At 42.1% G+C, this 27,644-nt stretch overlaps 1 protein-coding gene and 1 long non-coding RNA gene across 4 annotated transcripts in view; both read left to right on the top strand.

Moving 5' to 3' along the window:
* syt14a (synaptotagmin XIVa) overlaps positions 1 to 27,644 on the top strand; it is a 184,253-nt gene that overhangs the window by 118,986 nt on the left and 37,623 nt on the right. For both annotated transcript variants that reach the window (XM_084014044.1, XM_084014043.1), the window contains exons 3-4: positions 12,708 to 12,860; positions 20,563 to 20,790. In XM_084014044.1, the coding sequence (XP_083870170.1) occupies positions 12,708 to 12,860; positions 20,563 to 20,790 (381 nt within the window). The remainder of the gene's footprint in view (positions 1 to 12,707; positions 12,861 to 20,562; positions 20,791 to 27,644) is intronic.
* Positions 24,799 to 26,443, top strand: LOC311016414. Of its 2 annotated transcripts, none has more exons than XR_014597481.1 (3): positions 24,799 to 25,234; positions 25,648 to 25,930; positions 26,303 to 26,443. It is a non-coding gene; the product is annotated as an uncharacterized lncRNA (long non-coding RNA). The 2 variants fall into 2 exon arrangements; XR_014597482.1 differs by lacking the exon at positions 24,799 to 25,234 and adding an exon at positions 25,400 to 25,545.

Here is a 27,644-nt window from a genome sequence, read left to right as displayed (position 1 = left end):
TGGATGCTTGGCTGTGGCTGAGGCCTGGACTGGATGCTTGGCTGTGGCCTGGACTGGATGCTTGGCTGTGACTGAGGCCTGGACTGGATGCTTGGCTGTGGCTGAGGCCTGGGCTGGTGGCATGGCTGGAGCCGAGGATGGCCGGGGTTCAGGGGCGGAAACCAGGGGTATAACCCAGTCAGGCAGCGAACCCCTGAGCCACGGCCTGGAGGAAACCAGTTCCCCCGCCTCCTTCCGGAAAGTCTTCCTCTCCCCCTTGGTTTCTGCACAGTCGAAGCAGATTTGGAGGTACTGGAGGTTGTCCATAACCTCAGTAAACTCCATCCGGAAGATGGCTGGGTCCATGCTGGCTTCTGCTGCTGCCCTGCTGAGTCCTTACTGGCCAGTTCGTTCTGTCAGACTTGGGCATGGAGGGAGGACTCAGATGCAGGGCAGTAGCAGTAAAAAAAGGCTTTTATTCGTAACACAAAAAGTATTAACACAAAATCACTCCACCGGGAGGAAACAAAACGAGGCTACAAACAAAACTACAAAAATACCAACTTAACTTAACGTGACGTGGAAGGTGACATGGAAGGTGACATGGAACATGACGTGGAACGTGACGTGGATCGTGACGAGAGACAGGAGACGAATAACGAACTGGCACAAGACAAGGGGAGACGCAGACTTAAATACACAGAGGGATAACGAGCAACAGGTGGCAACAATCAGGGATCAGGGATGACATAAGACCAGGGAACACATGAGGAAGGGCAAGTGACCTGAAACGAGAAGGGAGTTATTTTCAAAATAAAACAGGACATGACAAGACAAAACCCCAAGACAAGACATTACCACACCGGCGTGACAACTTGTTGCTGGTTTTGCCGTGGCGGGTCACAAATGTGTGACAAAATGTTGTAGTTTTCGTCTTTGACCAATAGGTGGCTCTAACTAAACTCTTTCATACTGGATCTGGGCCCGTTTCCCGATAACGTCCACTCTTAGCGCACTACGAAGACTCCTACGTTATAACTTACCAAAGTTGTTTACCTCTATAGTCGTGGTTCCTGAACGGTCTCTTAGGAGTCTTCTTAAGAAACACTCCTTACGTCGTACGTACACGGCGCTGTCCAGAAAGAAAGTGCTGAAATCGATTGCTCAGAGTTCGATTTTCCATTTCATGCGCAGGTGCATGACAGCACTATATTGTAAAATGTAGGCTATTGCAGTGTTTGCAAATAAAACATTGCTAGAAATCCTTCTAGGCCTAAACATTTATTTAACCATACCATCGAACATGCTACCATAGCCTATACTGATTTTAAAAAAGATATAATAAATATAGAAACAGCGGAGGAGATTGAGCCAATTACATCCTTAATTACATGCGTATTTGTTGCCGTTGTAGTCGAAACTTATGCAATATAGCTGCGGCGTCGGTCAATATATCCATGGGATTGAAGTTGATCCTTATGAAATTATGTATTCCAATGGCTCTGAGGACGGCAATGTCTTTGGTTCAGCACGAGGATACGTTGTATCGCTGCCACAGTTTTGCCACCGTTCACAAGCGTCACCGGCGTCCATTTATGACATTTTTTAATTGTTTGACAATGTGCCAATTTCCCAAATTGCTTGCAGGATTACCCTGCCTTCGCCCAATGACAGCTGGGATCGGCTCCAGACCCCCCGCGACCCTGAATACAGGATAAGCGGTAGAAAATAGATGGATGGATGGATGGGCTTGCAGGATTGTGCATGCCTTGACATTGACTAGGCCTAATGGGCTAATTAAATGACACTGTAATATACCTAGGTTACTTCTGAGGTTGAGGTAAAGCTTAGCCTTGTGATGAAATGCATGCACATTTTATTTTTATTTTCTTCATGAATGACTTAAAACCACTGGTGAATCACAACACTGGCAATGTGCAGTTCCATGCGCAGCGGGGATTTCTGGATTACTGTACAATGGCGGCGACTAGCGTCAGGAGCTGAAACATCACTACAGTAGAGCTAGAAGGCTCTAAGAGTGCTCCAGACCACTCTTACCAACGTATGACGTAAGAAAGAGATTCATAGCAAAGAAAGTTTCGGGAAACACGCGAAATGTTAAGTAGGAACTCTAAGTAGGGGTTACGAATGCCGTAGCGTTAAGAAGGCTTTAAGAAGGCTTCGGGAAACCGGGCCCTGGATGGTCAAGTCATGGCACCCTCATGATTGGTTCATGGCCCTGGTATCTCCCTATCACTGTTGCTCATTGCGCTTCCACCCTGCCACTGATGTTCAATCAGCAAGATAATTGTTTCCTCCACATGGTGCTAAAAGGTAAGTGTGAAATGCAAATTGATCTGACTAAATAGTTTATATTGAATTAGATTAATGCAACCACAAAATATAAGACATTCTATACAGACCAGTAGGCGAACACTATTTATACAGTGCTTGCAGTCCATGATACAGTAGCCTAAGTTAGGGAACTAGCTTGCTACCATAAGACTACCTGTCCAAACTGTAACAAGACCAAACATTTTAGTTATGTTTAAAGATTGTTAGTCATAACCAGACATATCTCCAGAATACATAGCGGAATGTCTTAAATTTCCACCCCCTCCACGGCAACATCACAAATTTGTGCTAAAAACGTGAATGTAATAAAAGCAGATGATGTTTGCTAACAACAGTGTAACTTAATTTGTAGTTTAATCTAACGGCATTCTTGGTAAAATCACTGTTAGAAATATTGAATGATTTGGCTTCAAACTGTTTTTTGTTTAATAGGTTAAGATTAATGAATGAAGAATTTATAAAAACCATTAATCAGGGTCATTTTCTTTTTTATAGATCTGGAAGCATGAGAACACTGCTAAAACTCTTTGTCCTGTGCTGTAGTCTTTGGGTATGTGGGGGCCATGGGCACCAGCCTATGTCAGATGAGACCTACAATGTAATACTGAAACTACTGAAGGGGGAATAGGATGTCCCCGTTCACGCAAGATCAAGAACAGAGCGTAGTGCTATTGTGCGGTATTACAGAAATAGGCATCTCTACGCACTCAGTGATGATGGCCAGGCCGTTGTGTGTGGTGGAAAACTGGTAGCGAAGACATCAGCCATCAACTCAATTGTGAGGACGACTCTGGATGACACTAAAGGCAGTGGCGCAAGGAAAATGAACATACACCTGAGGGAGAAATACTCTACTGGTATTAGTCCAGAAAACACTGGACAGGTGCAGGCGATACCAACTTCAAAAGGCTACATTTTCTAACAAGCCAATCCCAAAACCTATCACAGCAGAAGAAGTACAACATCGGCATTAAAATGACCTCTTAGACATGGGAAAGTTGAAAGTTAAGCATGGTCACCTGACATACCATTACATCCTGACCACAGTTCGGTAGGTATCTATGGCTGAGACCATTACAAAGCAAAAAAAGCAGTGAGATTGCAAAACATCTAGGACAAATCTACTGTGAGCATGGCCCACCAAAAATTGTACAACACGACAGAGGGAAAGAATTCAGAGGTGATGTTCAAAAGCTATTCAAGAGCCTGAAGATCAAAGATATTCAAAGCTCTGCATATCATCCCCAGAGTCAAGGAAAGGTGGAGAGGACTCATCGTATGCTCCGAAAAAAGATCATGTATGATCTGCTTAACTTCCAGCGAGGGGGAGTTAACTGGGTTGAACATTTACCTGTATACGCCAGGATAATGAATGAGGATCCTAAGGAAGTTCTACACTGGCTGTCTCCTTTCCAAGTTTATTATGGTAGACAAAGTAACAGAATTGCTAACCCAATCAGCAATACCTCCACACACTTTAAAGAAACTGAAGATGATCTACCCTCCCAAAGACTGATGAGTGATGCAATGAACATATGACTCGGGCAAAACACATTGACACATGACACATGACAATGTGTTGGTTAGAGTGAAGTTGAGCAATCACAGACTTTCTGTTTCCAAACGCCATGTTGTATTGCCAGGTGTAGTTGTAAAACGTAACATCAGGTTGTCCAAATACAAAGTGAAATTTGAAATGCCACATAGCAGTACTCCAATGGAACAGTGGTTCTCAGTTTCAGACATAACCAGTCTTAAACCAAGGTTTCAAGAAAAATGTCGGAAGTCGCTGGCAAGACATTCCCAAGCTTACACCCATCAAGACAGACTACAGGAATTTGAAACATCAGGTTTACACATTTGCTTTTATCCTGACCCAGATGGCAGTTGCCAGTTTGCTGCAATGGCTGATCAGCTGGCTACCATCGGAATATTTAGGTCTGCTGCAACACTGAGGGAGCAAATAGTCAATGATCTAAGAAATTGTCCGACTGCAGTGGATGGGACACCACTTTCGCAGTATGTAGAGGGGACATGGAATGACAACATCCATAGGATGGCTCAACCTGAAACATTTGGGGACCACATTACCCTTCAGAGAGCTTCACTTATTTTTAATGTACAGTTTTTGGTTGTATCAACCCTAGGTGTTGATGCCACCTCCATCATCTCCCCCTCAGATAATGTTTGTGAAAACATGAGGGGCATGGGGACCACTATGTGAGTCTCGATGGACAAGTAGATCCATACATTCAGGCCATACAGGAGGCTGAAAATGAAAGGGTGCTTCTTAGAAATAACCCCAGTCCTTGCTTTAGCATTGAAGTTGAACCTGGCTGTAGCTCTAGGAGTGGCATTGAAGCTGATCCTGTGTCCGAGCCCGAAAGAAGACGTCACTGAAGCTGATCCTGTGTCTGAGCTCGAAGAAGACAACACTGAAGCTGATCCTGCATCTAACCATGAGGACAACATACTATACCTACCTGTAGAGATCCTAACAGGATCGGCTAAATTGGCTAAAGCTTTGCATCTTGATAATGAAGGGGACTGTTGTATTAGCAATATGGAGATCTATAAATCCTGTGGCAAGTCAAGTGGTCTCGCTCTACTGATAAATTATTTATTTGGTCAAAACCCACGTTGGACAAGGGCCTGGATTGTGCTCAGACATACAGTTCGGACACTACAAGATCATTCACATGTTCTGGAAAAAATAATATACATACAGTATATTCTTTCTATGCACTATGGAGTGTGTACACTTTCTGCATTAAGATTTTCCCTTCATTTTGTTTAATTCTACTAGACAAAATTGTTATCTGAAGCATGTCATCTAAACATTTCTTTTTAAAGAGCGATTTTGTTCAAATTTGGAAACTAATTTTTACAGTGAGGACTAACATTTCAGTTTCTTTCAAATGATGAACACAGTACAGTGTAATTGATTATTTTCCACTGTCAGGCCTGGACTGGGACAAAAATTCAGCCCTGGACTTTTTGGTCCAGACTGGCCGACCACAATCTGCGCGCAGATACTGTGCCAACTCGGCCTGTTGAGGTACTGTACATATAATCACACAAGCCCTTAATAACACTATACTATACTGAATAATATCCCTTTATATCCTGGAGCCTTGAATAAAATAAATGATGACTACACAGTATGTTGCTCATTTGCTCTTAAGAAGGATACTGGAGAAAGGATTTAAGATTCAAGAGTGTTGTTTATTTAACTCACTCATATGTGGTGGAACTGATCATGGCATTGGCAGGCTGATAGCAAGGTGTTCAGGCAGTGGTCAAACCACACCACATTGTTGCAACATGTGAGTTTTAAGCTTGTAGATCTGCAAATGTGTGGCATGCTTTGATGAAAATATAAAATAGTGGTTAATAAAAGCAACTATTAAATAATCAGGATAGTATATTATTTTCCAACACTTATTTTCCAACACACCACACACTATGCAGAGATCTATTATGTCAAGTAAAGTTCATAGAGAACGGTTCTGAACATTTAGTGAATGAGTGTTTATCCACAACATGTTATCTAGCACACACACCTGCTATCACCACCACCAATCTCCTCCTCCTCCTGTACCACCATTGCAGCGGGAGCCTCACTTTCACTGTCCGCCTGCGACACCTGCCTAGAGGGACCCGCCGCAGTGGCAGCCTCGGAGCCGGAGGCCACGCCGCCGCCGGCCCCTGCCGCCGCGGCCTCGGAGCCGGAGGCCACGCCGCCGCCGGCCCCCGCCGGCCCCCGCCGCAACATCCATCCATCCATTTTCTACCGCTTATCCTGTATTCAGGGTCACGGGTGGGCTGGAGCCGATCCCAGCTATCATTGGGCGAAGGCAGGGTACACCCTGGACAGGCCGCCAGTCTATCACAGGGCTAACATATAGAGACAAACAACCATTCACACTCACATTCACACCTACGGGCAATTTAGAGTCACCAATTAACCTATCCCCATCCTGCATGTCTTTGGACTGTGGGAGGAAGCCGGAGAACCTGGAGAGAACCCACGCTTACACGGGGAGAACATGCAAACTCCACACAGAAGGAACCCGGGGCCAACCCGGGGATCGAACCCAGGACCCTCTTGCTGTGAGGCGAGAGTGCTACCCACTACACCACCGTGCAGCCCCCCCCCCCCCCCCGCAACAAACATGTTTAATATGTTTCTGCTCTCAGTGGCATCAGTAGCGAGAGCATTTTTTTTTCTTTTCTCTCAGTTTTTCTGCACAGCCTTTTCATTTTTTCTCCATTTCCACTTTGTTTTTCGTGTGTGTTTTGCTTCTCTCTCATAATGATTGCTCATCATTAAAGGTGATTGGATGAGGGGGGGGTCTGGAAAATGGGTGGGACTACTGGGCCTCTGTAGCAGCCACAGGGCCTCTAATGTGTCTGTGGGCTGATATTTTGTTATAGTATTTCACAAAAAGGTTTTGTTGTTATTATCAGTTCACTTGTGCATGTGCAGGAGCGCACACACACACACACACACACACACACACCTTGAATCCAAGAGAAGTGGGGGGTATGAACATTTTGACCCTTAAATTTAAGTAAAAACTATTGAAAGAATGCTTTTAGTGCCGACTAGACTCTATGATGAAACAATTACCATGTTAATCCATAAATTATTGATTCACTCCATGATGTAATAAAATTATTACATTAGCAGGAAAAATATTTTGCTCGCTTTATAATGTAATAACTGACGCAAAATGAAATAAGTTATTACATTATGCGCAAAAAGTTGTTACGTTATGCGCTCAGCAATTTTGTTACATTATCGACCAGTTGTTACATTATGAGTTTTTATTACATTTTTCTGTTACATTATGTGTCGTTGGTATATCAGCTCTTACATGCCTGTAGATTTCTGTGATTGCATATTATTTTCCCTGTTCAAGACAGTGGGATAATTATACAGAGCAGGATCCACCCCATCTGTGCTGTGAATAATTCAGTCACGGCGAAGCTGGTACAATGTGAGCAGACAGGCCTTCCCATGGGATAACACCTCTTGTTGTCACCTCACCATTTGACCAAACATTGTGGGCTACCAGCAATAATCCAGGCCCACTACAGCCCAGGGACATTTTACATATCTTTTTTCCTTCCATTTATTATTTGTAGAAACTCAAAAATTAATGGAAATAAGAGCAGACCAGGTTATTTAGCAATATTTTTTAGTTTAAGTGTGAAAGAAAGTCTGGTTGTTAATATGTAACAGTGGTATTGTTAAAGACCCCCTCCAGGCATGTTTTTAAGTATATAAAAACAATCTGCAATGCCTAATATTTTGTTTAACATTGTTTCCCCAAATAAAAAGTAAAAAAAAACCTCTGAAATTGGGCTCTAAGGACATCCACTGCTCTCTCCTCATGGAGGAATTCTGAGACACTGAATATTCATGATATGTAAATACCACAGGCTGCGCGCCTCGACCACCACAGCTGCTTGCACTCATGCTCGCGCTTCTGTGTGACCGGTGGACAAACAACAACAAGATGGCTCGCGGAAACATCGGCGAGATTCAGCCGGGGTACTATGAACCGGCACGAGGATGGATGCGTCCGATCGGGAGGCCCGTACTAGAAGGTGCGAAACGCGGAATGGCCGGTGGGGGACGGAGCCTCCCTGGCCACAGCGGGCGCACACGCGCGCACCTCGGGGAACGACAGTGATTGGTTGGGTGTACTAGAAACATACATAATCCCACTTTGCCAGGATTCGTTTGAATTTCAAATTTCACAGAGGTGCACAGAAATCTCCTCCTTCAGGAGAGGAATGTGAAAACACCTCTCTAGTGACAAAATCTGCTCAGATACAAGTCACTATAGTCAGTGTCAGACATTTTAGAGGACAGAAAAATAAGAAAAACACATTTTTGAGTGGAGGGGGACTTTAATGAACAATTGGCAGCATCTTGTTTTGTGGCTGTAAAATGTCAATGTAGCAAACAATCTCCAGAATTAAAGGTTGATTGCTTTGTCGAGTGTCAAGTAAAAATTTGTGTTCCACTTCATTGGTGTGGTTTAATGCCTGAAAGGATTACATTAAATAGTTGGCAGCAGTTGATGACGAACCTATTAAGCTTTAATGTCACATGGGTTGATGCAGTACCAGAGAGGCACAACAAAAACATGTTCTGTGGCCCGTTTCACAAAGCAGGTTCAACAAACTCTGAACCTAACCCTGAACTCTGAGTTGACCAACTCTGAGATGGGCAACTCTGAGTTTTCAGTTTCAGAACAGCGGTTTTGAATTAGTTCATTCAACTCTGAGTATGTAAACTCTGAGTTACGCGCGTGCCTGCCGACTCTATAAAGCGGAGCAACGTAACTGCAGCAAAGTAGCGATAGTTGGCGTGGCAGACAATTACTGCCCGATCTAATGTGTATAACTGAATGAAACAGTCGATTGATCTAAAGGTAATAAGTCTTTATTTTTGGCCTTGTACAGCGACACTGTGGTGTAATGGTTAGCAATGCCGCCCGCGGTGCAGGCGATAGGGGTTCAACTCCCGTAGATCACAAAGTATCTGAATGAATTATCATTTTCATTGGGTGTAATCCCCCCAGGCACAGAAAGAAAGTGGCGTCAGTTGAAAATTAAGCGTAAGAATATAGCGCAAATACGTTGACTAAGGCATATGATTTTAATCATATTTCACATATTAAACAGTAAATATAAGCAGATATTTCAACACAGAAATGTACTTAAACATTTCATAAATCTACCGTTCGCAAAAACACTACCTCCGCAAAGAATCTGGTTGCGGATTATGTCCGCGATATGAAATGTTGAAAATGTCGGAGAATATTGTTTAGATAATATCTAATGTGATTGGAAGGAAAGGTAATCAAAATTCTCTCCTGACGCAAAGCTGCTAGAATCACTTTTATTTCCATATCGATTAGGTTGACGATGAAAGGACGGCACATTTTTTTCAGAGTTGGTTCAGATTCCGGAAAAAGGCGGAGACATGTAGGGAGAAACTCAGGGTTTGTTGAAGCAAACCTGCTAGCGAGCAGGTTAGGTTCACGGAGTATGTTACCCGGGTAACTGACTCAGATTTATGCTGAACTGGCTTTGTGAAACCGAAAAACCAGAGTTTCCCTCATCTCAGGGTTAACTAACTCAAGGTTTTCACTAAACCTGCTTTGTGAAACGGACCCCTGATCACTAAAAGCGGAAGTCTCCCCTAGGACCACACCTGATGATGACAGTACCTCAATGAAGGTGTTGGAAGGTCAAATATGAGGTGGAAGGTCATACAGTTGGACTTCATTTGTCGAAAACTCCCTCAGATTGTCTTTATTAACAGGGTTCATTCTGCTTTTACGAATCCTGTATGCATCTCTGATTCAATTTGTTTCCAAATCAAACCATATCTATTGATATGTGCCAGTCGGGGGTTGTGTTTGACAAGATCTGACTTGTCTGTGTCAGGGGTCTTGAGTGAGGCTGTCCCTGAACCTGCTGCCATGGTAACAAACCAGTTGTGTCTCTTTAGTGAATCAACCTCTCTTTCTTTGTCCTCCACTTATTTACAGCTTTCTTGGTCTCTTTAAATGTACCTGCCTGTTTCTCTCATTTGTATTGAACTGATGTTTGTGTAAAGTGGGTGACATGTTTTATTTTTAAGGTGTTTCATTTCGATAAAAACATTGATTATACTAAAAGTATACGGTGGTGTCATGGCGAGCACTGTCGCCTCAGAGCGAGTGGGTCCCAGGTTCGGGTTCCTTCTGTAGGGAATTAGCATTTTCTCCCCGTGTCAGTGTGGGTTTTCTCCGGGTTCTCTGGCTTCCCCCAACAGTCCAAAGACATGCAGAATGGGGATAGGTTAATTGATGACTCGAATTTGCCGTAGGTGTGAATGTGCGTGTGAATGGATGTCGGTCTCTACATGTCAGCCCTACGATGGACTGCCGACCTGTCCAGGGTGTACCCTTCCTTCGCCCAATGTAAATGGCCTCATTTATATAGCGCTTTTCTCCAAAGCGCTTTACAGTTATGACTGACATTCACCCATTCATACACATTCACACACCAACGGCGGAGTCAACCACGCAGGGCGACAGCCAGCTCGTCAGGAGCAATTAGGGTGAGGTGTCTTGCTCAGGGACACCAGGCACTCAGCTAGGAGGAGCCGGGGATTGAACCGGCAATCTTGCGGTTGCCAGCCAAACACTCTACCTCCTGAGCTAAACAATGTCAGCTGTGATTGGCTCCAGCTCCCCCGCGATCATTAACAGGTAGACGATGGATGGATGGATACTGTAAAAGTCATAGGCGTAATTTATGGGGGGGATGGGTGGGTTCCACCCAATAATCCAAACCAGCCACCACAACCCACCCAATTTGATATCATAATTATTGATATTGAATGTTAAGCATTATAATCACAACAGTGTGGTAGATTTTCTCAATTTACCAGTAAAAAATAGTGACGTTTTTCTGTGCCCCCTCCCGCTCTGAGATTTGGTTTCGCCCACCTTGCCGGACCTGCGCTTCTCTACTGTCTCTCCGGTCTCTCCCCGCATCAGCGGTGGTATGAAGAAAGCACGCGAAAAAAAGCAAAAGAATAAAAGTATCTTCCCAACAAGAGGTAGCTACTGCTAGGGCTCCAGTGCCACCACTCACGAGTCAAATCATGTTACTGAACAAAAGTTACCCCCCCCCCAACCGGCGAGTTTGACAGTGCGTGCGCGTATAGCCCCGTTCACATACGCCACTACTCGCCACTCGCTTTCTCGCTGAATTCTACTCGCTGGCAAAAAAAAATTCACTGCCGCCGCCGGCGACTTCAAGCGACAACTCTCTGTGGAACTCTCTGTTGACGTCAACTGTCGATCATCTCTATTCTACATTCTGATTGGTACTCGCTTCACTCACATCGCAGAAAGTTAAAATAATTTGATCTCCGATCGACCACATCGCATCGCCTGTCCTGACCACATTCCACTAGAACACATTCACATTCATTGACAGCTGTCGCTCAGAGATGGGCGAGTGGCGACGTATGTGAACGGGGCTTTAGTCAAAACCAAAACACCAAGGAAGGCTGAGGAATAGTCACCCACTTATATTATTATTATTATTATTTTTATAATAATAATAATAATAATAATAATAATAATAATAATAATAATAATAAACAAATTGTGTTTTAGTCATTTTATGTTTTCATCTTTTCTTGAATGCTTAAACTCATCAACCCCATTTAGTATGTCAACATTTGTATCAGTACCAGCAGTTTGTAAGAAATTGGTCAGTAATTGATATGTCATATTTTGTTTCTCAGAATTCACCAAATTGATGCATTAAAATGAAATTATTTAAAATTTTCTCCCGGGGGGGCATGCCCCCGGACCCCCCTACAGGATCACAATCCCCCCACCATAGTCTCCAAAGTCTCCAAAGATATATATATATATACACCTGCTTCACAGGCGGAAATCTCAACCCCCCCAATGTTCAACTCAAAGTTACGCCCTTGGTAAAAGTGCATCATCCTGCCATGGAACATGAATCAACCCCATTCATTTGTATATTTAAAGTTGCAGTCGGCAACATTTGTTTGATCATATTCACTGAAACCGACACTATGCTCCGTAGCACAACATAAATCGTCCGGTTTTATAAAAAAAAAATTGCGCGTCTACGTGCACCTAGAGCTTGTTGTTTGTTTTGCAAAAATCCACCGCACCTGTATCATGCTGTCCACTAGGCGCAGTTCACAGTTCGTGCACACGCCACAGATCCCACCTCCCCCCTCACGGATGTTACAGTATCACGGGCACACGCCTCAAGCTAGGCATACGCTAAATGATGTTAGCAGTTGCTATCTATGAGTAAGTTAGCCAGCCTACCACTGTGTAGCGTGTACTCCATGCCGTTTACCGATGAGAGAAGACACGGAGGGAGGGAGCGGAGGAGCTTGGTGGTAGAGGGGGAGGGGCGTGAGTGTTGTAAACATTCTAAATTTGACTGACTCAACTCAATCTGCCAGACTTGCTGACTGCAGCTTTAACTCTACTAAGATTAAGAGTGGTTCTACTGGCCTTTACTCTGTACATATGTCTCACAGTATTGGCATGAAATATGGTTTGATTTATTGCCAAAATAAGCTGCCTTGGTTACCACAATATATGCATTTTTCTTGCTGCCTGCTGTCATTTTAGCTTACTTTGCTAACTTTGCTCCTGCAAATTGAAAGAATAATCCAAACTTTTGGGAAACACACTTTGCCATGATCTAATTTGTTTATCGAAATCATACCAATGTCTCTTGACTAGAGTGTGCTGATATTTAATAGCAGCAACTTTAACTTCATTTCTGTGTCTCAGTCTCTCCAGAGGTACTGGGGTTTCTGACAGCCATCGGACTCTTCATCATCCTCATGACCCTCCTGTTCTGGTATCTCAACAACAAGTTGGCTCTAGGGAACGCAGGCAGCCTTCAGTGCCTTGATGACTTCAGGAAAAAAAACGAGTTGCAAGGTGGGCCCGAATTTACATATCTGTATATATTACATAATTGTTTTCAAAATCTCAAGGCACATTTCACTAATCATTTCTACATGTCACATACACCTTGGAAGCTCCTTATAGTTCTATATTGTCACGGCCGAGCAGAGGGTGGACCCAAAATGCAGGACACAGGCTTAGAGAAGACAAAAGACTTTAATCCAAAAAACGGGTTCGGTACACAGAATAGCAGTCCAAGACAGGCAGACAAATCCAGAGAGGGTCAGGCAGAGACAGGGTCGAAGAGATCGGGCAAAAATCCAGTAACCGGAGAGAAACACTAGGACACAAGGAATAACGCTGGAACGATAGACGAGGCTAAACGAACTGGCACCGAAGGTGAGGGGAACAAACTATTTAAGCACACAGGGGAGGAGGGACAACGAGACACAGGTGAAACACATCAGGGCGGGGACAGGTAATCACACAGGAGGTAAGGACACAGGGGCAGGAAGTGACGGACCTAGAACAGAGACAACAGGGTGAGTGACAAAATAAAACACAGAAGCACAAGACAGAAACTGACAAAATAAGAGGGAAACACTTAGCTGGGGAGATATGACATATATGGCATTTCGATACTGCTAGTAAAGTTTGTATTGGACCTGATTGTGAGCTGTGTCCATGGTAGTTGCCACTTGAGTTATGTGCCTCACTTTAAATTTAGCAATGTCCAAAGAAAAAAGCCTGACACAATATTTTGAGAAGTCTGTTCACATGTGTTCCCCATTCATCTGATAGCTGAGGACAGTACTCTAAGATGGGCAACTCTGAGTTTTCGGTTCCAGAACAGCAGTTCTGAGTATGACAATCGTGAGTTACGCGCATGCCTGCTGACTCTACAAAGCCATCATCAATGGAGCTCCGATACTACGATTCACCATGGCAACCGGGAGAGCGTTATTAGATATTACTGAGTGTTTATGTAGAAAACGAGCTCATCCTTAGAAAGCGGAGCAACGTAACTGCAGCAAAGTAGAGACAGTTGTCGTGGCGGACATTTACGGCCCGACTCAATGTGTATAACTGAATGAAACAGTCGATTGGTCTAAAGGTGATAAGTCTTTATTTTCAACCATGGTGGTGTAACGGTTAGCAAAGCTGTCACGGTGCAGGTGACAGGGATACGACTCCTGTGGATCCAAAGTAGCGCAATGAACAAATAATAATTTTTATGTAAGTGTAATCCCCCAGGCACAAAAACAAACTGGCTTCGGCTGAAAATAAGCATGAAAATATTGCACAAATACGTAGACTAAGGCATATGATTTTAATCATATTTCACATATTAAACAGTAAATATAAGCGGCTATTTCAATAAAGAAATGTCCTTTTTCAGAAAACTCCCGTTCGCAAAAAAAATCTTAAGAGCTCTGCAAAGAATCTGCATTATGTCCGCAATATGAGATGTCGAAGAATATTGTTTAGATATGTGATTGGTAGGAAAAACTGTAATTTCCTTCTAAGTAATCAAAATCCTCTCCCGACATAAAGCTGTTAGAATCACTTTTATTTCCGTATCGATTAGGTTGACGAGGAAAGGAAGGCACATTTTTTTCAGAGTTGGTTCAGATTCCGGAAAAAGGCGGAGACATGTAGGGAGGAACTCAGGGTATGTTGAAGCAAACCTGCCAGCGAGCAGGTTAGGTTCACAGAGTCAGTTACTATGGTAACTGACCTAAAGGTTGAGTTACCTCTCTTTCTGGAATGGAAAACTCAGAGTATCCCTCTTCTCAGGGTTAACAAACTCAGAGTTTCAGGAAAACCTACTTTCTGGAACGGGCCCCAGGTTGACATCAGTGCTTCTGTATCCAGTAGAAGTGAAGCTGTGTGGTGCTATCTGCATGCCACAACCCTTGTTGCTGGTCTTCTTGAATAAATGCTTGAGTTGAATAAATGGACACAGCACTACACTATTTTGTTTGTTTGTTTTTTAGATTTTGGGATGAACTGCCCCTTTTTAGTAAGAGGAAAATTATTTCTCCCCACTGTAGGAGTGTTCTCAGAGCCATTGTTCAGCCTGAAGCAAATAAAATGTAGGTTGAAAGAGTTTGCCCCCCTGAAAAAATTGAATGCCCCCCCCTCCTTAATTTTTTTTCTGCAAGTTCTACCCTGTCACCTGATAAAAATAGCAGTATGATGTATGGTGATTGTTTATGGTACTTCTTCATGTTTATTGTTTTGCACAATGATTGTTTGAACAGAAACAGTTTGTTTATATTTCATATATTCTGTTAAATGATAATGCAATCTACTGTAGTGAATTCATATTTCTCAAATCTTCTAGACTGACAATGTTTTATCGATGCATAATATTTAATTATTTTTACTTACTATGTTCTTGAGATTTAATGTATTTTGCTATTACGGTTACTTTTGGAGTCTGCACAGGAAATGTAATTGTAATGCTCTGCTGACCCTTGCTGGAACAAACGTGAAGCTGCAACTGGTGTTTCAGTGTTTGGTCAATGTAAAAGCAAGGATGTTGCTGCCGTGACTATTTTATTGACATACATGCCAATAATATTTTTGTGTTTCTTCAAGAATATATTTATTGTACATGACCTGCTTTTCAGATTCATGCTAATCATTTCTAATTTTCATTTTCCCCTCCTCCTCAACATTAGAAAAACCTCAGTAACATTCCAAATCAATCCACCACTTTATGTAACTACAGCAGGCGCGTAGTGAACGCAGGTGGACGTACCTGTGGACATGTCTCCCGATCTCTGTCCTTAAAGGCACCATGAATAGGCGGTGCATTCTGATCACGTCACGTGTGTTTGAAATGCCATATTAACGTCCTATTCATACGATGCATGCCGGTTACATAGATGATGGCGTCTCAGGGAGGTGACTGCACCTATAAGCTCTACGACATGAGCCAAAACTGAACCATGCTCTGAACAGCACCTATAGATGAAAAGTTGCTTGAACTGTGAGTAGATACAGCGATAAGGAGACTAAAAGGTTTTCTTTTTATTAGAGCTTCCTAACCCTGATGAGCACCTGGCTTGCCCCGCAAAACTCGACCAAACTTCTCCCTTTGTCTCTGAAGGACTCTCTCACATACAGTGAAAGTCATTAAATGCAACTTACGAGCTGCCCCCAAAAAGAAAAAAGAAGCAGTGGGCTCTCACTACTTCTGTCACCTTTACCCCTATCCTGGCTGCGGATTTAAAATGGACAAAGACCCCGCCATCGCGATGCATTCATATGCTCGTAGTACTCTAGAAAACCAACTTGGAGTTTTGGATGGATAACTCATTCCTGAGAGCTCATCTACAATACCTGAGGAAAACATTGTAGATCGACAGCCAGGAAAGAAATAAAAAAATTGGCCAGTGAATTAGAAGACGATGAACAAACTGTATCAAACACTGCTTTAATGACAGTGATGGAGAGAATTGAAAAAATGCAAAAGGAATCCCTCAGAAAACTGAATTCTCTTGAAACCACTGTTAAAGATAACACAAACAATTAAAAGCGTTCCCGGAGTTCCTGGGGAAACAGGTGGAGGATGTGACTCTCCAAGTGGACTCCCTGCAGAGTCATGTTGAAACACTGGAGAAAGAAAACACAGTGCCCCGCGACAAATGGAATACCCTGGAAGCCTACCAAAGAAGATGGAACCTCCGGGTGGCTGGGATCCCCGAACAGACCGGAGAAGACGTCAAGAAAATCATAATCGACATCCTCGACCAAGTTTCTCCTGACATCGCTCAAGAGCAAAAATAAACAATAAACAATAAGCTGCACTTCTCTGTGGACATTGTTCACAGGCTTGGACCCCATGCTGCGGGCCGTCACTCCAGCCACCGCATCATTGTGCAGTTCCTATCTCACCGGAACAAGATCTGGAGAGATGCGAGAACCTCTAAGCTGCCCAAGGAGAGAAAGATCAAAATCTTCGAGGATCTGACCCAACAAGTTGTGCCCTTAAAAAGGGGGATAGTGAGGGAGAGATGTGAAGAAATACAGCTGCTCTTCTCACCTTCACTCGTCTGTATTGAGTCAAACTTACAATACAAACAAAACATATTAGACTTGTTCACATTTCCAGTATGCACACATTCAGTCTCAGGACCACAGTTAGCATGACTAGAGGATCGTTTTAACTGTATCTAAATTATTTAAATGATCTTTTTACCAAAGTTACATGCAATTTGGATTATGAACTGTTTTAAACGTGTTGTCTTATCTACTTTAGCTGCCAAATGAACTAGGCTCTTACAGACAGTAGAACGGTTTACCAGCTACAAGTACATATATAGGAGTATGACTACAATATACACCAACAACAAAATAAACAGTCCGACTCGATGGAACCACGAGGCCTCCAGCAACTAGCTTATACTTCGACCGAATTAGCTCCGACTTATCAACAATATATCAGCAAGACACGTATTTAATTAATATCATACACAGCAATACAGTTACAGCGATCTAGTCACTTCAATTCAATGTTTGCAATGCTGGTTACGTCATCACGTAGAGCATTGCACAGCAGCTAGTGAGGAGCAAACACAGAGCAACATGGAGCGTTATTTATTTATTTTTTCTGCTAATGTACACTTTGTTATTTGGTAATAAATAATATTAAGTACTTTTATATCTGTGGCAATGTCACATGGCAAGGTATACGGTTCATTCATTCAACAGTAGTATCGGATCGGTATCGGGTATCGGCCGATATGCTCAGCCCAGGTATTAGTATTGGACTGGATCGGAAGAAAACTGGATCAGTGCATCTCTAGTATTTAACACAAAACAAAGGCAACATGAGAAACCCACTACTTAACATGTGCTCATAAACTCATAGCGCTTTTTGTACAGCAATGACATTAAAAAGGGGGATAGTGAGGGAGAGATGTGATGAGATGTGAAGAAAAACACAAATGCTGCTCTCGCCTTCACTTGTCTCTGTATTGACTGAGGGAGTGAAGCGCGATCCCCCTACTCGAGCCCCGAGGCATTACCAACAGAGCCACAGACAATTAACCCTTAACTTGCTGCAGTCTTAACAGTGACCATTACAAATACACATCTGGAACCACATTAAGATCGTATGCGCTGAAACTATTATATTACAATATTGACTAAACATGAATTATTCTTGTCGGTCACACAAACTCATACATGATATTATATTAGCCTATATGTCTGTTAATTTTGTTTATGCATGCATATGCCTGTCTATTGATGCTCAAATAATAAAGGTACTTATTTAAACCAGATAAGTGATTACTTACTGAGAGGGAAATCCAAATCCATGTAGGCCTACATGTACTGTTTACTGCCAACGACAGGCCAATTACCTCCATCGTCTCCGCGGTGAAGGTGCTGGTGTTCCGTGGCTGGTCAGCGGCATAATACGATCTATGAACAGACGATTAATGATCGACAAAAGCTGCTTAACACACGCATCAATGGTGGGTGAAAGCAGGTACTCAGGTAAGAGGAAGAAAGAGGGAAAGCGTGGGAGCGTGCATATATAATAAACTGTAGAAAACATTTAACAGTGGTAATTTGACTTAAATTATATTTAGTAATATTTAATTAAGTGTACAAATAATCATGCTTAATGTTTTGAGTAAGTAATTTACATTAAGCGGGAGCTAGGACCGCAAATGAAATCGGTTCAGTTACGTGAGAGAAGAGGAGGACAAGATGTCAATAAAGTTTAAAAAAAAAATGTAGTATGAGATACTAACAGTGTGAACAGTCTGAGGGTAACTACATACTCAAACGTTGATTTAGTAGGCAGTATGCAGTAGGTACACGTTGAGTATGTAGTAGGCAGTACGTTAGTAAACTGCGGCCGCCTCGTGAGGCTATTGTTGCCCATGTGTGCATAAGGACAGAGCAAGTCGGGGTCAGACACAAAACTAACTGGCATGCATTGTGCTGCAATCGATTCTGCGCAGGCCTAGCTCATCTTAAACAATCCTATTTACTGCAAAGAGTTATGACCAGAGCCTGGCTGGGAATGCTGCTTTTACTGTCGGAGTGTCAGAATCGTTAAAAAGCACCAGAAACACAACTGGTACCGGGACAGGTGCGTGGTCGGTCGAGCAGCCCCCCGAGCAACCCCCCCCCCCCCCCCCCCCCCCCCCGCAGCATCAGCACCAGGCAGCCACAAACCGAAGCAGTCAGAAATTATAATAACATTAACACTTATTATAGTATCACCAAAGATGAGCATTTTAAGTTTATTTTTCAACAATTTAGGATTTCTTGTTTGTGTTGAGATTTAAACCAAGAAAAAAACATTTTTCTTTTTTTTTCTTTTTTCCTGTAACACTTTAGATTAGGGAACACATATTAACCTAACTAGTAACGTAGCTAGTTTCTTATTAGCATGCATATTAGTAGCATATTGGCTGTATTTAAGCCATTATAAATCACTTACTAATGCCTTATTCTGCATGATCATATTCTGAACTACTAGGCCATTAACTACTGTGAGAGTTTTCCATCAATAATTTCCTAACCACTGCTCATTGATAGTGAGTTAGGCAGTTGTTGTAAACCACTTAATAAGAATAGGCTAATAAGAAACTAGTTCATGGTTAATATGTGTTCCCTAATCTAAAGTGTTACCTTGTTTTCTTATCTTTATTCCTGTTTATAGTCACTGATGGAATAGGAAAGAAATTACCAGTGTATAAGGGAACTATAAAGAAAATCTATATAGGTGTATTATTGTGGTGCCAAAAGGCGCAGCAAAACATTTTGGTTGCACCTAATTTATGTGCTGGTGCACCTAAATGAAAAAGTTAGGTGCACCAGTGCGACCAATGTAAAAAGTTAGTCTGGAGCCCTGTTATAGTACTATTCCACTAAATAGTGCAAATATCCAAAGTTGATGATCTCAGTAAAATAATTGTAATTATAATAAGTATAATTTTGTCAACATGTTCTTTATCTCCTGTTTTTTATTTGTTTGCAGGACCCATATTTATTCAATATATCACTTGACAAGAAAAAAAAAAAAAACACCACCAACCTTTGAGGATGGATGGCATTGTGACACCCAGAACCATAAAATAAAATGAATCATGACATACAAACACTGGATGGATAATCATGATGATTCATGATGACGCAGGAGAAAAAAAAGACAACGAGTGTGTATATGTATTCTCAACAAAGCTGTGACCAAATGATAGCTCTGTATAAATTATCCAATAAGCAACAGCTGCCATTTATTTTTCCTCAAATTTATATTTCATGACCACTATTGAGAAACAATTATGAAAACAATTACACATGTTTCAAGTCTGGCACATTCAATACTTTACCGAAAATTAAATGTCTGATTATATAATAACATTTAAAGACAACAAAGGAACAATAAAAAGGAAAATAAAGCCAAACAAAATATAATAAAATAAGAAATAAATACAAATTAAAAAAATTATAATAATCAAGCTCTTAATGATAATTATACAATGATTATATTTTCTGTAATCCTTAGTGTAACTATATAATAGAAGTGTGGTGAAATTAATTTCTGGAGGACAATTCTGACACTGGTATTGTACTTGAAATATGTGCCTTTTATGAAGCAGATGTCCTGTGATGTACAGGATTGGGGCCAGAAGAGGCTGCCAGTCTACCTGATCTTTTACAGTCCCACTTTAACCAGGCCATCTGTCTTTACCCCAAACAGACAAGGCCTACTCTGACGCCGACCTGCAGGGCTCGTCATCGGACAGTGAGGATGAACTGATGGGGCAGTATCAGGAAGCAGTCAGCCGCTCCCAAGGCCTTCAGGGAAGAGCCAAGGCAGCCACTAATACCAAACATGCAGGAGGTTTCAGCTGGGAGAGCCAGCAGAAATACAGCCCTCTGAATGCTGATTATGACGGATACAGCAGTGAAATCTCAGCTGATGACGGTAGGTCCTGAATTTAATTTGAAAAAGTAGTATTCTTCCATGTTAGGCTGCATTTATAGAGACGTTGCAGATACAAGGCTGTTGCTATTCATAATCTCTTTGTTTTTTTGTTTATTTTTCCAAACACATCCATAAGGGATGCCTCAACAATGAGAAGTTGCACTTGTTTAATACATTAATACAGATATTTCTCCCTTATCACTGCAGTAAGTTGAGCCAAATGCACAGCCTTTTCTTCACCTCAGAACCAAAAAAACACAAATGCACCACAATGCACACACTGATACACACTGTAAATTAATCCAGAGATGTGATCAAAGTGAAGCTCCTGTTCAGCACACTCTCCGTGGGAGGGTTGTGAAACAGTCAACCAACGGCATAATATACACAGCCACAGCCTCACACTTTTTTCCCTTTTTTTAAGCATCTTTCTTTCCCATCTGCCCGACTCACCCTCACAAGGCATTTACAGTTTCAACATTTCATTATCAACCAAGTCACAGGTGAACATTGGTACTTATCTATTTGGATCAGTCTTTGCACACCTCATTTGCAACTTGAACCTCAGAGTCATTAAGGGTGGGTAACATACTTGTCATCATATAAATATAGTTTCAGCTTTACCATACAGATATGAAAGTGGTATCAATCTAATTTTTTTTGTCAACAACATAAAAACGTATATCTTCAGATATCAAACTACTTCTTTCAAAGGAGGAAATATAAAAATGAAAAATAGCAGTTTATCGATTACGAGTACATTTGAAGGGCAAAAAAAGTGGTGATATGCGCCATAATTATATCAGATACTAAGGTTGGATTGTTATCTGGACATACAAAAGATACAAATTTAACATTCTTGCGTTTGCCATCCTCAGAGCGTAATGTTAATGTCTTGACAGTGTTTTTCAAAGACAAAAATAATGGTTGGGTCCTCAATTAGTGATTCATGTCTGAACCAGTTTCATGTTACATAAGACAGTGGGCTCCAAAGCAGAGTGTCTGGCACAATTTATTTAAGGCAATGTTTGAATGTGTAGCCGAGGGATAATAGCGCATGACATTAGTAAAGAAGCAAAAAACTAAACAAAGTTACCGTTATGCAAGTGCTGCAAAAGCTGTATGTCTGCTCTGTTGGGCTTCAGTAGGGAGCAGTATTTTTCGCCTCACATTGGGCACCAATTATGTCGGGGCCAGCAGGGGGTGACCATTGAAATATGGCTATCTGAAGTAATTAATTCTTTCAAATAATTAATAAAAATGAAAGGATTTAATTTATATCAACTAATTATCAGGGCACCACCCCTTTATAAAAAGAGAAAAAAAAACATTTCACAGTTTATTTCTCATTTAATATGCTAACAATCAATTAAGAGTATCATTTAGTATTTAATTAATAACTGAACATAAAGTTACCTTTTAAAAGCTTAAGTTTAATTTGTGTGCATACGAAGCTTTGTGTGTCTAGTAGAGGTGACGGTCTGACCGAAGAGTTAATTTGTTCATTCAAAAATGAAAGCGGGCACATCTGCAGCTGCATGTGCAAAACTCTAACCACAGTCTGCACAGCAGCAGTTCATGTGGACCAACCTCTAGCTCATTTTCCATTGCTTGACTACAATTTTCTAATTGCAACTTCAGTTAAAAGCCTAAGCAGGTGTCTTGTTTTAGACAAGTTAGTGAACACATATAGACATAGGGAAAGAGAACAAAGACTTTTTTGGGGAAATTGACCAAGGAAGGGAGAAGTGTGGCAGAGAGAGTGCAGTGTGGAGGAAGACCTAGAAGAAGACACAGAGCTGTATCTGCTGATGAAATAAGGGCCATGTTGTGGATCCTGGTCTCTCATTGAGAGAGGGGGATTGAGGGTGCAAACCAAACTCAATATAATTTTACAATAGGACCCAAAGGCCGACAGGAGGAAGAGGAAGGATATGTTCCGATGAAGGAAAATGCTATAGTTGACATTGTTGTTGTCAACAATAGCATTAGTAAATGACTACAGAGAAAATAAAAAATATATATGTGACCTATATATGTGAAAACTGGCCTGAAAGATTTGCAAATCTCACCTCACCTCACCAGGGGCCTCATTTATAAAACTGTGCGTAGGATCCTTACTAAAAGTGTACATACGCCCAAAAGCCAAAGTTTGCGGGCGCCAAAAAAAAATCAGAGCTGCAAGCTGTACGCAATGTTACCTTTATAAATCACAGATCACCCACCTACAAGTGTGTGTACCTGAATCCCGCCCTGTACACGCCCACTTTTGACCATATTAATGAGCCGGCATGCAATCGTTTCCGTGTGGTGAATCACGGCGACAGGTCAGGAAAAAAGCGAATAAACGTAACTTTTCAGAAATGGAGAAAGAGACACTTGTTGGGGAGGTGGAGGCCCGGACAATAATTTAATTTAGTGGCCACAGCAGCGGGATCACGAATAAAAAGACGCAGTGCGAGTGGCAACACATTGCTGCTGCAGTCAACGGCGTCAGTGGGACGGAGCAGACGGTGGCAGAACTTACGAAAAAGTGGTCCGATCTGAAGGTAAATTACATCTTTCTGCTCCTTTACCAACATGTATTTAATGTATTGCTTGCGTATTTGAGGAAGTTTGATTTTGATGTGACTTTGACGGGGATTGTGTCTGAAAAGGAGGGAGACAGACGCGACCATGAGACCAGAGGGATAAGGGCGAACAGATTTTAAACTTTTATTGTATATAAAACAAAACGTTAAATAGTTTCTGTCCTTCCAGAGTCTGCAGCGTTGGGCGTAGAGGAGGGTGACGGTGAGGAGGGTGAGGGTGACGGGCCCTCGGCACAGTGTCCGGGTTGCGCTGCTGCTTTGCGCCGGACCCGGACGCTGTGCCGAGGGCATGGCACATCAAGCGGTCGGGTGCTCACTGATGCCGTCCTGCAACTTCAGCGAGACACAATTGCCGCCATCAACAACGTTGCAGATGAGCTACAGCAAACGCGCACTGTGATTAATAAAAGAATATGTTTACAATGAACATTGATTGTTGTCTTCCTCATCTTACAAACGCATGACATCCTCACGGATTCTTGCACCCTGTTGATACACCTCCAGTCGGGCAGGGGGCCGTGGCTCGGGGTCATCATGCTGGGGACTCTACCACCTTTGCCGGGTGGTAGAGTCTGAATCCTAAGTTCGCTAAAGTTGCGCTCTCCACGCTCCAAGACTGAGCGCGCACGAGCGTGGCACTCATTATAGCGCATTTCCTCTGCGCTCTGGTGGTTTAAAAACGAGGATAAAGTGTAACAAGTATACGATGGCTTAATGGCTGTATGCATGTGTGTTGATGACATATGCACAGTAAATAAGGAGAATGTTTAGTTATTACCACTGTGTTCTGCAGTGATCTAATGGAGGATATTTATTGTATCCTGTATTACATGCAGACGGGCCGTCTCCTCCTCCTCCTGCGGTGACAGCGCTGATTCAATATTTCAAAATTATTTTGATTTAAGATACAAGTCAGATTTTAAAAGAAGGTGTTACAGTTTTTCTCTATTGGTTTGGCTCAATTCTTGAAACAGAAATTACATTCTCAAAATAACATGGACAAATCTCCAAACCACCTTGCAAATGTTCACAACAGAATGGCATTTCTCATTGATTTCATCAAATTGCAAATGTCTTAGTACATGTCTCAAGTGTCTTAGTGCATCTTTGCAAATGGTTATGTACAAGTACCCTAGAGTTAGCACAATGAGCATACATTTAGCACATTTTCCAAATGAATAGATCTTGCTGATCTAAGCTGATTAGTTGATTCTCAGTCTAATGGTTGCTCTCTCCAAAACATGTCAGCATGATTTCACTGTGTAAATCATCATATGCACAATAGTCTGTTCAACTGTCAAAATTAGTCAACATACTGTAGGCTAATACCATGAAAACCATATGAATTTCTTGCAGCATTTCATAAATTCATGACAGTAATCGACAGTCAGGTGAAATTAGAACTTGACTAACGAAGGAGGAGTTCCTACATCTCAGATGACCAATCAATCAGCTATTTAGCCACCTGACTGGTGCTGTCTATGATTGTGAATGCTGCCAAACGCGTATATATAGAGCTTGGCTAGGGCCTGTACCTTTTGCAGTATAAACATGGAGGTACCTGGCCAAGAAAATGATCATGAGCAACTCCCTGCTCAAGGAAGAGGAAGAGGAGGAAGAGGAAGAGGAGGAAGAAGAAGAAGAGGAGGAGGAGTGCGGATGCGTGGTGGAATAGGCGGAAGAGGCCGAGGAGCAAGAAGACACAGAGTTGTGCCTGATGAAATTCGGGCCACAATTGTAGACCACGTCATCAATCATGGCCTCACAATGGCAGAGGCAGGTCGCAGAGTGCAGCCAAATGTGCCCCGCTCTACAGTCTCTTCCATTGTCCAAACATTTCGCAGGGAAAACAGGTATGTACTCCGTCAATGATGGAATTACTGTATAGGAGACATTACAGTAGCCTATATATAGTACTGTCCATACTGTAGGCCTAAAGCAAGACATGTATAAACTATTCACTCTGTGTGTGTGTGTGTGTGTGTGTTGTCGGGAGGCCTGCAGTACTGTACTGTAATACTGTAGCTTACAGTATCTCAATGTGATGTTATGTATGACACTTTAAAAATGACAAGAAAATACTGTAAATTGAAGGAAGGAAATTGGATATATTGATACAGTTTAGAGTAGAATTCCATTCACTGTGCAGTGTTGCATTACAGTTGTAAGTAAAACTTCAATGCATTTGTAAGTCATTCTGTAACAAATACATGACATATACATTGGAAGTTGTAATGCAGTGTTGTTCTTTTACTTCTATGTCTAGAATTGGGCGACAACCTCGCATGGGTGGCAGAGGAAAACTTCTCAATGAGCGCCAAGAACAAGAGATCTGTAACATAGTGATTGCAAATAATGCAATCACATTGCGACAGATCCGTGACACAATCCTTCTGGACAACGCTATATTCCAAAACATCTACTCTATCAGCATCTCTACAATAGACCGTGTATTGAAGAAACATCAGGTGACCATGAAACAAATCTACAGGGTACCATTTGAGAGGAACTCTGACAGGGTAAAAGAGCTGCGGTACCAGTATGTACATGTAAGTCAGTCATTGGTTGTTTATCATCGTAACCTTACAGTACTGTAATTACAGTAAGCAGTGGTTTCTATTTTTTTGTTTTGTTTTCAGTGTTCTCTTACTACTACAGTATCCAGCTTTACTGTATCTGACTGCAACATTTTGCCTATTCTGCAACAGAAAACTGTCTTCAGTATTTCTCTCTCCTCTTTGTGTCAAATACTCCTGCAGTACCTCCTATATCCCAAGTTTGGATCCACTGGAGTAGTGGCCAGTAGTAGGCTATATTGAACTTGTGGAGGAGAACATAGAATAGCCCAATGTAATTTTCTATTACTGTTCTGTATGACTTTATACTGTATGACTGATTTGATTTTTTTTACTCTATTGTAGAGAATAATGGCATTAGAGGGGAATGAAAGACCACACATCCTTGTGTTCGTCGATGAGGCTGGTTTCAACCTAACCAAGGGCCGCAGACGTGGACGCAACTTCATTGGCCACCGGGCCACGGTGGATGTCCCAGGCCAGCGAGGGGGCAACATAACAATGTGTGCTGTCATTTCAGAGAATGGTGTGGCCACACACATCCCCAGTTTAGGCCCGTACAATACCCAAAAGCTTCTCATTTTCTTGGAGCACCTATACACTGATCTGGTCCCAGAAAATGAGAGAGGACTGGAAGGGCCTCACCTCCCACACTATGTGATAGTTTGGGACAATGTCAATTTCCACCGAGGCCTGCTCATCAGGGCCTGGTTCACCAGGCATCCAAGGATGCTCATGCAGCTCCTACCTCCATACTCTCCCTTCCTGAATCCGATTGAGGAGTTTTTTTCCGCATGGAGGTGGAGAGTGTATGAGCATCGTGCTCAAGACCAGAGGTCCCTGCTCCATGCCATGGATGCTGCGTGTGATGACATTACAGGGGATCAGTGTAGGGGATGGTTGCGTCATTCACGCCACTTTTTCCCTTGCTGCATCGCAAGGGAAAATATCCGCTGTGATGTTGATGAAAATATGTGGCCAATCAGAGCGCAGCGTATGGATGGTCAGGAGGATGAAGATGGTGGCCAGGAGACAGAGGGTGATGACAGTGATGACCAGTGAAAATGTCTCTTGTGAAACTCTGTTTACTGCACTATAGGCTTGGTATATTTTTTCTGTTTTTTTTTGTGTTCATATTTCATACATGTACAGAGAACTGTAGGCCTATACATTTTGTTTTTACAGTACATAATCTTGAGTTACTTTATGTAGGCTATATGTGAATAAAAATGGTTACAATTTCCTTGGCAATATGAGTGCAGTGTGTGTGATGTCAAACTTTGGAGGCTGCTCTTACTGTAAAGTCCTTTTCTTAGGTTTTATACGTCTCTGCCATGGTGACAAAACATCTAAGCATTTTGACTTGCAGTGCTCACAGAATGCCACAGGGATGATGCATTTTGGGGGCACTGACTACTTACATGAGAAAGAAGTTTGGTTTTGACACATAAGTAAACTGTTTTGGGAGAGATATGAGGTTCTGCAGCTCATCCATGGTGTTATGCTGAACCATCCAGTTTATTTTTGGTAAAAGCACTAAGTGAATGCAAATGAGCCAAAAGCAATTGAGAAAGATCTTTGCCATTTTGATGGTACTGACACTTTACATGGTAAAGGAATCTAGTTTTGAAGCATGTGTGAACAGTTTTGGGAGAGATATGCGCTTTTGCTAGTGAGCTGTAATGTT

Source organism: Eutrigla gurnardus (genome assembly GCF_963514095.1).
Source record: "Eutrigla gurnardus genome assembly, chromosome: 7".
Taxonomy (NCBI): domain Eukaryota; kingdom Metazoa; phylum Chordata; class Actinopteri; order Perciformes; family Triglidae; genus Eutrigla; species Eutrigla gurnardus.
This window is presented reverse-complemented; position numbering and strand designations above follow the sequence as displayed.